We start from the raw sequence: 10658 nt of genomic DNA on the forward strand, positions 1-10658 counted from the left end.
GTATTACCTGATTGTAATGCATTAAGTGTTCTCATCCCTCTTCATTGCTAACCCATTAAGGAAATGGCTGCCCTATCTTTTAAAGATATGTTAAAAAAATTAAGTGTTTGTAGTAAGATTTTTCATAATCCATTCATGAAAAATCAAGTTCTTACCAGGTTTTGATTTAGAAACTTCTGTTTAAAAAGTGCAGAACAGTGTTTAAAACATCAACAGGTCCTACCTAGGGCTGTAATTCTCATATAAAATTAAAATAACATTCTCACAGACTGGCAAATAACTTCTTTAAGCGTAAAGAGCAACAATATTTTATTACAAATAAACATTTCACAAAAACTTTATTGGCAATGTATATGTACAATTAAGCAGAACACAGAAAACAAAGAAATAAGGTACTGGGACCTAAAACATCATTTAAAATTCCATCAATTCTGTCTTACACATAATAGGTACTCAATGCAATGGAACTTAAACACTTTGAATATGTGCTTGCAAAATGTATAACGCTGTAGTAGTAAAGTACAATTTCCAAATATGAGAATTCATTAAATTTTTAAAAAGCCTTTAAAAATATGATATGCATAAGCTTGCCCTGAGGGAAAGTAAGATGGAATATAGATTACAAAATCTTCATGTATTTTCCACAATAGCATTTTGAAATTGGGAAAGAGCAAATAGTTGTGGAAAAAAAATGAATGAACCAATTACTAAAAATTCAGTGCACTCATAACTACCTGATGGAATATTTGAAGCACCTTTTCTCTCACCTTCTTCTGTCATAATATGAAATGTATGAATTATATAGGCCTTTATCTCCAGAAACTTAAGAAAACTTCAAGTTACAAGCCAGTGTCATCAGAAAGAGAAAAATCTGGTAGAAAATTTGCTACCGTAAGGCCACTGTTTGAAGTTATTTCATGGAGACACTATATAATTCAGATACTTTGTTTTTCTTTTTATTGCATAAGCAAAACTTTCAACATATATATGTTTAGATATAACTCAGTTAAGTTCCCTACGAAATCATGCTCAGAGAAAAATTCAACAAATAATGCCCTTTTGAAACTTTTTGCAAAAGAAACTATAGTTTAATACAACTTTTCAATTGAATACTGTAATTTAAAAGCAATTAAGTGTAAAAACGTTGTAGCATTCCACTACAGAAAAATAAAGTTATTTTATCAAGAAAGTTACAATTAGTGATTTAGTGTGAATTCTAACTCCTGACAAAATGAGATGCTTCCAAATATCGTCCTGCAGTGTTGTTTCCATTTGTAACAATCCCAGATTAGATTGCTGTGGCAATATTTGTGTATTCCTATTGAAAGAAAACAAAAAAATACAAACTTCAAGAGAAGCATCAGGTATAACATCTGAGCTACTTTTGTTCACGCTGTCTTTCAAATTATTTTAATTTATATTGTCCTACTTGCATCCAAGATCTCCACAAAGATATATGGAACCTCAAAGACATAAAGTAACAACAGCACACATAAAAATGGATATCAAATTATGTCAATAGGACAAAGAAAATGTATGACACTTGATACACTGGTATTAGTAAGGTGATGAAAATGGCATTCTGCTCTTGGGTGAGTTTCACTGAGGCCATCCCTGGCAAAAAAAATCAAGGCTCTTAAATTTTAGTCTCTCTAGTAGGGAGCCTGATGTGACTGACACACACACAACTTCAAGCTGGTATTTGATCTTTGCCATCATATGATATCTAATTCTAAAACTGGATTCTTGTAGCTGGGTTGGTAACAGCAGAGAAAGTTATTGGAGTGAGGGAAGCTTTCTTGCTTTTGGATGGTTATCAACAACATAAAAAGATGTAAGGCTTCAATAAACACAGAAAAGGAAATTGACAAGAACAGTAAGACTATGATTAAAGGGTAATGAACGTGGATTCTCTACTGTGACGCTATGCAAAATATTAAATTACCAACCACATTGAACCATGCAACTAATAAAAGAGCAAAAATGGTATAATGACATGTTTTTCTGGGACAGTACACATATATCCTTACCTTTTACTAGGCTCTTATATTATTAAAACTGAAAGAAATGTAGAAGTTGATTTATTTTTTTGGCATTTATATTAGTGTGGAAACATTTAATTCCAAATAAAAACAATACTGATAGAAAATTCTTCTTCTTCTTCCTATTTTGGTTAATGAGATATTCGAAATACATGCATATATATTTTATCAACATCATTCCTTTAAACAGAGGTAGACTTCATTGCATTCTATTTCTTTACTCATTCTATAACATAAAAATCACATATATTGATCTTAAAATATTTGTTGCCTACTAACAACTTTAAAAGGAAATTCTAACTATAATAATTCTTAAAACTTTTTTCAACTGAAATACCTTGGTTGTAAAAATGTATGATAATTTTGAGACACATTCACCCTTGACACAGTTTCTTCTATACATCTCTTGGACTGATCCCTCCATTCTTCCAATTATTTGAAAACCTAATTAAGCAGAAGGCTGAACTAGATATACAAGCACCACCCTTGCCTAGCTTTTCATTACCTCGACTCTTGTTTCCTTGCAAATGTCCCTTTGTTGGTCTTCCTGTATCTCATCTCCTCCCCAGAACACTGCCTACCCTCTGATCACCAAGCGGTCATCCTCAAGTACCACTTTCTCCTTCTAAGTCCAGGAAAATGTCCCATTACTACCACATCACATCCTCGATATTCTGCCCAGCTTTTGAGGCCCTATATAATTTGTACACCTTTATCTCTACCCAACTCTACATTCTACTGCCAAACATGGGTCTTGTAGCCCCTTCTATGTCCAGCTCTTCTCCATGACTCAGCTCACAACCTACTTCCTCTGTGAAGAGAGTAGAAATCAAAGTACACAGCACACATGCCCTGACCATCCTTAACATACTGATCTTTTCCTCCTCTCTTTAGGCATTTACCATATGGGAAATTAAGCTCTTCAAAAATATGGCTACAGAAAAGAGTTAATACAGCAAACCTGACTGCTGTCCTTTGAAAGGCCTACTTACAAGGTTGACCCTTGGCTAGTGTCTGGGAACTTAGAGTTTGGGAGGGTTCCAACCACTGATGAGGGTCTAGACCAGCAGTTCTCAACCTGTGGGTTGCGACCCCTTTGAGGGTCCAACGACCCTTTCACAGGGGTCGCCAGGTAGTCGTATGTGGGTGTATCTGCATGTGGGCCCGGAGACGGATAGAGGAGCGGTGTCTCGGTTCCTAAGACCTTTGAAAATATGTTTTCCAATGGTCTTAGGCGACCCCTGTGAAAAGTTAAGAACCGCTGGTCTAGACTGTACAAACAATGTAGTCTATGCTGCTTTCCTCTGAGAGTCTGGAATTGGGGTCTGTGCCTGGCACGGGTGCCTATGTGACCAGCCCCCAATAAAAACCCTAGGCACTGAGTCTCTAACGAGCTTCCATGGTTGGCAACATTTCACATGTGTTGTCACAGCTCATTGCTGGGGAAGTTAAGCATGTGCTGTGTGGCTCCACTGGGAGAGGACTCTTGGAAACTTGTACCTGATGTCCTCTGGACTTTGCTCGGGCATAACACATACACACACAATTAGATTCGATTCATTCAACAAGCATTTTTTAAAGACAAACTATATGAAAGTCAACAGGGTAATATATAAAAACTAATGAGGGCCGGCCGAGTGGCTCAGTTGGTTAAGAGCTCGCTCAAGAGTGCAAGCTCTGAGCAACAGCGGTTCGATTCCCAGCCCGAGCTGAGCAGCCGCTGAGCTGCCAACAGGTGGCAGGATGGCTCAGCTGAAAAAACAACAACAAATGAGGTATCCTCTATCCTCAAGGAGCTGACCCCCTATTTGGGGAAATAGGAAAGTAAACAGCAACAGTTAGGGACCAAATGAAACGAGCTAAAGAAGGGGTTTTGGTAAGGCTCTACAATGGGTCTTAAAAGGAAAGCAGGGTTTTAATAAAAGAATGGGGATCAGGTGACTATTTTTAGCCAAGAGAACAGCAGGAACAAAGATACAAATACATGAAAAATTATGTTATACTCCAAAAAGCAAAGGGCCCAGTGAAAAACATAGTTAGGAAGGTAGCTTAGGGCTGGACCTGGCTAACAAATCTAGTCTCTTTTTTCACAGGCAACAGAATCCTTGGAAGGTGTTTGCATAACAGTGATATGATTCAATCTGTGTTTCAAGTCAGTAATTGTGCTAGTAGTGAAGGGATGGAATAAGCAAATCTCAGGAGGCCAGGAAACAAGTTAGAGGCTCCAAAGAGTCCAAAAACAGACCAGAAATACATGAGAATGCAGTATACCGTAAAGGTGGCATTTTCAATCAGTGGGAAAAAGACAAATTATTCAAGAAACAGTGTTAGAAAAACTGACTATCCATTGGGGAGAAAAATTAGATCCTAACCTCATAGTGTACCATAAAAATAAATTCTAAATGGAATAAGTACTTATATGTTTAAAAATTTACAACCATGAATTTAACCTTTATAAAGGTTATAAAAATAACCATAAGGAATTTTTATAAGCATAAACATGATATGAAATCCAGAAGCTGTAAGACAATCTTGACAGATTCACAAACATTTACAAGTTCAGTAATGTAAAAGCCACCATAAACAGCTGACAAACATTAAATTAAAACCAGCAAAATGTACGACAGGTTAATCAGGAATTCTTACAAATCAATAAGAAAAAGTACCATCCCTCAACAGGAGCACTGGCAAAGCACAGAAATAAGGAAATTGAGCAAAGAAATAGAAATGGCCAATAGACACATAAAAAGTATGCTCACATCATTAATAATCAAAGAAGGGCAATGAGAACTATTTCCTGCTATTAGATGGACATCAAATAATAAAGGCTGATAACGTGGAGTGCTGGCTCGGGTGTAGGTAAACAGTCCCTTTCATGTACTTCCGGTGAGAGCAGAAATCAGTAAATGGGACACTACTGCCAAGTACCAGAGTGTCAATGTGCCTGGGGCGTGTTACCAGAAGTAATGAAAACCTGTAAGCTACCCTGAAGTCATCAACAGAGGCTTGGTTAAGTAAGTTATCAATCATCCAACTCGGGTATGCATGTGTTTAGGGGTATATGAAGACTTTCCAAGGAGTATGTGGGTACAGATAGTTTGGAGGGAATTAATTTCCAGATCCTCAAATTCCCAATGCTTGCTTTCCAAAATTAACCTGCTTTCACAACTGATTAAGGCTGGTTCCCTACCTCCCACTTTATACAGGAAAAATATACCTTCTCATCCTGGATCTGACTACTCTGCATTACCTGGGAACCCCCAAAAAGGGGGAAGTTGGAAATATTGGTGGTAGTCTGAAGAAAATGAACCCACGCTAGCAGCTAGTAATAAATAGCATACTTTTGCAGGTCCAGTGGTTTCCAATTCTTTGCTTTTTAATAAAATAGAGTACAAAATTGAGCTGTCAGAGAAACACTCAAAATACTTTTTGATGACAGATCAAGTGATTTTTTTTCTGGCCTATAATTCAGAATGAGTCCAAAGAACCGAGTGGCACTGTTATAATTAAAGTGCTTTGATTTCCATCTATATAATCATATAAACAAGATTTCTCAGGACTTACATCTATAAAAAGAAAAAATAGAATTAGAATGGATAAACACTGTATTATTATAGTAGCAATAAGTAATATTTATCTCTGAATACATGAACTTATTGAAGAGATTTCTAATAAAACTTATTTTAATAATCAATAGTTTTAATTTCTAATAAAACTTTTGTCTAATCAATAGTTAATAAAATCTGTAATGTATTTATGATATTTTGATCAACTATAATGTTAACTCAATCCAGAGGAAATATTTAACACCTAATAGTCACAGAAATCTATTAACATTATGCATCAAATTTGACTGGGTGGTCAATACAAGACTTTCAAAGAAAAGTCTACAGGGGAAATGAAATGGAATGCAAATTCAAAGCAAAAAAAAAGGAATGATGTAAAATTTCTCACTGTTAAAAGAACTTGTTTGTACTTTTAAAAAAAATGAATGATGTTATCAAATTCCTATGGTGTGCAGGTTCCACTGAAGAGATTTACAATGATGTAACAGTTTTATTAAAGACTCTCGGTATTTATAATATACCAGAAATTGTATCCTGTGTAACAGTGGAAACATCATAAAAAATATTAACTACCAACCTAAAAGTATATAACGAGATTAATAATTTTTCAAAATTCTACGGTATGTAAGCAAAAAAAGTTTGAAAAGCACTGAAATAAATAATATAACCACAAGGTGGAATAATATGCAGCCTTAAAAATGAATGAATCAAATGAAGTAACGAATGAGTGAGATATAAGAAGACTTGGCATGGATGAAGTTGGAAGGAGAACTAGAAGGATGAACAGGACAAGTTCCCGGTTTGGCTGGCTAGCTACAGGAGTTATGGACCATGACGAGAAGCCAGTGGCCAGGGGGAGGAGACAAATGCGATTGGATTTTTAACAGCATTACTGAGATCTAATTCACATACCATACAGTTTACCCATTTAAAGTTTACAATTCAACTACTTTTTAGTGTATTCACAGACTTGTGCAACCATCAGTCACCATAATCAGTTTTAGAATATTTTTCTCACCTCCTCCCCCCAAAACCCCATACTCATTAGTCACACAAATCCCCTACTTTGCCCTAACTCCCCAGTCCCTGGCAACCACTAACCTACTTTCTGTCTCTATGGCTTGGTTTATTCTGAACAGTTCCTATAGTTGGAATCATACAATATGTGGTTTTGTGTGACTGGCTTTTGTCACTTGGCATCATGTTTTTAAGGGTCACTCATGCTGTAGCACGTGTCAGCGCAAATTTGATTTTGAACATTCTGAATTTGAGGCACCTGCAGCACATCCACATGAGGGCGTCTGGGGGGCAGTGGGAAACCTGGGGATCTGAAGAGTTGTCAGGGCTGAAGACATTACCAGAGGTGATGGCTGAAACCTTGGGAAGAGGTGAGAGCAATCAAGGCAAGTATCAACAAGGAATAAATCAAGAGAATAAAGACTATAACGCCAGTGTGCTTACATTTTTTAAGGATGTATGGAAGAAGAGAAACCACCAAGTAAAACAGAGAAGTCAGAAGCAGGTGGTGAAGCTGGAGGCTCCAGCTCAGACGCGCTTGAAGGCGATGATGCTCCCACCTTTGCACCCTGGCTCACTGCAGCACGTGGGGCACAGCAGCTATCAGATTCTGGCTGCTTCACCTGATCTTGGTCCCTGTTCTAATCTTTGTACTCCTTGACTTCAAGTTTTTTTTTCACCTAGAAAAGCTATGAATTTCTAACTTCCTTCCTGCAGTTTCCTTATGCTCTCTCCACTCTCCCCTTTCTATCCATGGACAGAACTCTGGTAGGCGCCTAGCTGACAGGCAACCGAGGACCACTGGAGAATCTACGATGCTAGGACCTCCATGTCTTCCTGACCAAATGCACAACTGCTACGTTTCTTCAAAGACAATGTTCCCAGAGGTGGTGTCGTGAATTCTTACTAGGTTCTTTGTTCTATTCTGGTACATAGTCTGACCCTCAAGGGTTCCTGAAAACTTTCTGTGATGAGAAGAGGATATTTAAGGGGGCACTTGTGAATGACAGTGAATAAAAGACCAGCCTTATTCCAAGCATAACAGAAATTCCTCCCACCCCCACATCTTCCAGCCCAAGCACAGAATCCAAAAGAAAGGTAATGGAATAAGAGGAAATCTGGGTGCCAGAACGGAATTAATATGACAAGTGCATGATGAACGAGAAGGAAGACTTTCTTTTTTTTTTTTTTTTTTAAAGATTTTTATTGGGGAATTGGGGGGATGGGAACAGTGCTGGGGAATTGGGGAAAGGGGAACAGACAAGTTGCTGTCGTTTTGTTCCTCAATCTAGTTGTAGAGGATGTTGCTTCACTGGCCCAAGTTGGCACCATCATTGCACTCTTCTCTGGTGAGGCAGATCAGTCGCCGGCTTCTGGACGGCCGCTCACTGCGCTGCTGGCCGCTCACGCTGGCTGCTGGCTACACACGGTAGCCCACGGCAACCCACTGCCACAGGGGCTGCAGCCTACGCTGTCCCTGGCGACTCAAGGCAGCCCAGCTCCAGGTTGAGCTGTTGTTCAGCATCTTAGCTGTAGAGGGCAGTGTTACTGGCCCTCATATGTGGGATCCGAACCGGGGTCCTCTGGCATCCCAAGCGATTTCTTAACCATCGCACCACTCGGCCGGCCCGGAAGACTTTCAGTTGTGTACTTTCCTAACACTGCTTGGGAATCTTACTACTCTATAGGCATCTGGGGAGCCAATGAGGTTTTAGGGAAGCCATGATCATTCTGGTAAGTGGGACAACAGGATGTATTAGGGACACATCGGACATCGGGCATCTCCCTCACCCCTCCCTGAGGCTGTTTGGTGCTGGAGACAGGATGCACAGGTGTGATGCACAGTAACCAGACTGTACCACAGCTGAACACCACAAGACTTTCAAGCCACGAATTTCAATATGGTGGAGGAGAGAGGAGTCCACACAAGATCAAGCTAAGCCTTCCTGGTGGACTTTGAGACATGTGGGAAGAAGTTCCAGGGCACCTAAATTAATTAATCAGTCATGTATCCTTAATTAATCAAGGTGGTGGTCTAATAACAATGAAAAGAATGAACTCCCTATTAGGGCAAAAAGCCAAAGCAGTGCACGGATGCTACTCAGACTAAGGTTTCTCTCCAGCACAGGACCTTCAAATGGGTCCTTCTAATGTTGAAGCTTGGGATGAAAAGTGATGTAAATGGTACCTCACACCCAGTGACCCCATTTGAGCAACAGTGTCCCTAATCTAAGGGAAAGGGGAAGCAAACAACACTGGAAGAAACCAAAGAGTCCGGGACTTCACCTCTTTTTTTTCAGGCCTGAAGGCTGGGGTGAAATGAAGTAGCAGGACTAAATCATTCGTCTACACACATGGAATGGGGTTTCCAAACAGCCCAACCTACTGGGACAGTGCTAAGGCCAAGTCAGCCTGAGTACCTTCCTTAGTTCAGAGCTTGGCAGAAGCAGAGCAGCTGCAATGCTGCTTCCCTGAAGGTTAGGAGAATGTGGAGCCTAACTGCTAAGCAGGGTGCTGAGAGTGGGATACCTGGTTTCCTGCCATACTCATAGAGATGGGCCTTGTCCACACACAATCTAGCTCAGCTCCCCTGTGGCCTAGTGGTTAGGATTTGGCGCTCTCTCAAACACAATCTATCAAAAGCCTGGCTGTGGCTTGCTTGCAGGCACTGACAGTCGCCAGGCTGGAGAAGCCCATGTCAAAATTGCTACAAAACAAATACACATGAAGCAGCATCCAGAAAGGTAGGCCTAAGAAAAACAGTAGACGACAATGAGTTTTTAAAAATCCAGTGTGTTGGGACCAGCTCTAACGCACTCAGATGGCAGTGAAAGGTACAGGAGGGCAGGGCCAAGACCTGCATTGGACCCTAACTATAACTGCGATAGATGACACAAAAAGTCTAAGCCCTGAAGACTGGAGACCTATAGCAGGTTGTGGCTCCTTCTAGGACACATGGCTCATGTCCCAAGACAAAGTGCTATTTGGTTTCTATTTGCTGTTAAGCGGGGCTGATGGTCAGTGTGGTCTGGAAGAACTGGTGGTGAGCAGGAATTGGGCAAAGAAAAGAAAGATGAAATGGAGCAAGTTCAATGAGCATATGGAAACCACAGGCTGAGGCAGACAGTCAAGTGAGCACTCAGGAGACCCAAATCATCTAAAAAAGAGAGGTAAAAATGGAGATAATTAAAGCTAACACTCAAAGTTCAGCACGGAGCTGACAGAAGAGAAACACATGTTCCTGAAACTCAACCCTAAAACAGAGGAAAAGGCTTGCCTCAGTCTCCCTCTTCAAGTGGAAAACAATGACTAGCTTCCTCAAGAGCAGCCAGGCTGCCACCTGTCTGGGACAAATACCTAGAAGATGTGCTGCAAAGAAACGTGCCACACAAGACGGGAAGAGAAGCAGCACCTCAATCCAACAGTAGGGAGGTGTACGAGAGGGGAAGACTCCAACCACACTCATGTTGTTAAAGGGATGGATTTCCTAACACCTGGTGACATACTCTGAAATGAGAAACCTCTTCTAAGGTACTCAGTTAAAACTGGGGGTGAGAGCGATTACAGCAGGTATTATATTTAACTCTAACACTTAAAAAAAAATCAGTCATCAACTCCATTCAACTGATTCACGTTTTGAAAAATAAGTTTTACTAAAATCACTAAGCAAGCTCAGTGTAAAGAATTCACAAGTATGAATAGTTAAGGAAACATTAACGGTTAGAAATTTTATAAAATCACAGCTGGACTATTTGACAGCAATGCTAAATATATATCCATTTCTTGAAAGAAAATATTAGCCTAAAATTATTAACAAAAATGAGTAAAAAAATTGACAAATATGCCTTTTATAACAGATGCAGTACTATTATTTTCATTTAAAATAATATGTAGAATGTAATTTTATATATTTATGCTGCAATTTCAAATACCAACATGGCAAATTTAAATTAAATCAAATCAATCCAATTTAGGGCCGGCCGAGTGGCACGATGGTTAAGAACTGGCTTGGGATGCCAGAGGGCCCCCGTTC

General features: G+C 39.5%; 1 protein-coding gene across 6 annotated transcripts in view; it reads right to left on the reverse strand.

Moving 5' to 3' along the window:
* Window positions 1-292: 292 nt before the first annotated feature.
* BCLAF3 (BCLAF1 and THRAP3 family member 3) overlaps window positions 293-10658 on the reverse strand; it is a 53578-nt gene continuing 43212 nt past the window's right edge. For 3 of the 6 annotated variants that reach the window (XM_019666890.1, XM_019666917.1, XM_019666876.1), the window contains one exon: window positions 293-1318. In XM_019666890.1, the coding sequence (XP_019522435.1) occupies window positions 1174-1318 (145 nt within the window). In that variant the 3' untranslated portion in view covers window positions 293-1173. Of the gene's footprint in view, window positions 1319-3739; window positions 5609-10658 lie in introns of those variants that run through there. The other 3 variants (XM_019666899.1, XM_019666885.1, XM_019666907.1) reach the window with 2 other exon arrangements.

This window comes from Hipposideros armiger, unplaced genomic scaffold (genome assembly GCF_001890085.2).
Source record: "Hipposideros armiger isolate ML-2016 unplaced genomic scaffold, ASM189008v1 scaffold_13, whole genome shotgun sequence".
Lineage (NCBI taxonomy): Eukaryota > Metazoa > Chordata > Mammalia > Chiroptera > Hipposideridae > Hipposideros > Hipposideros armiger.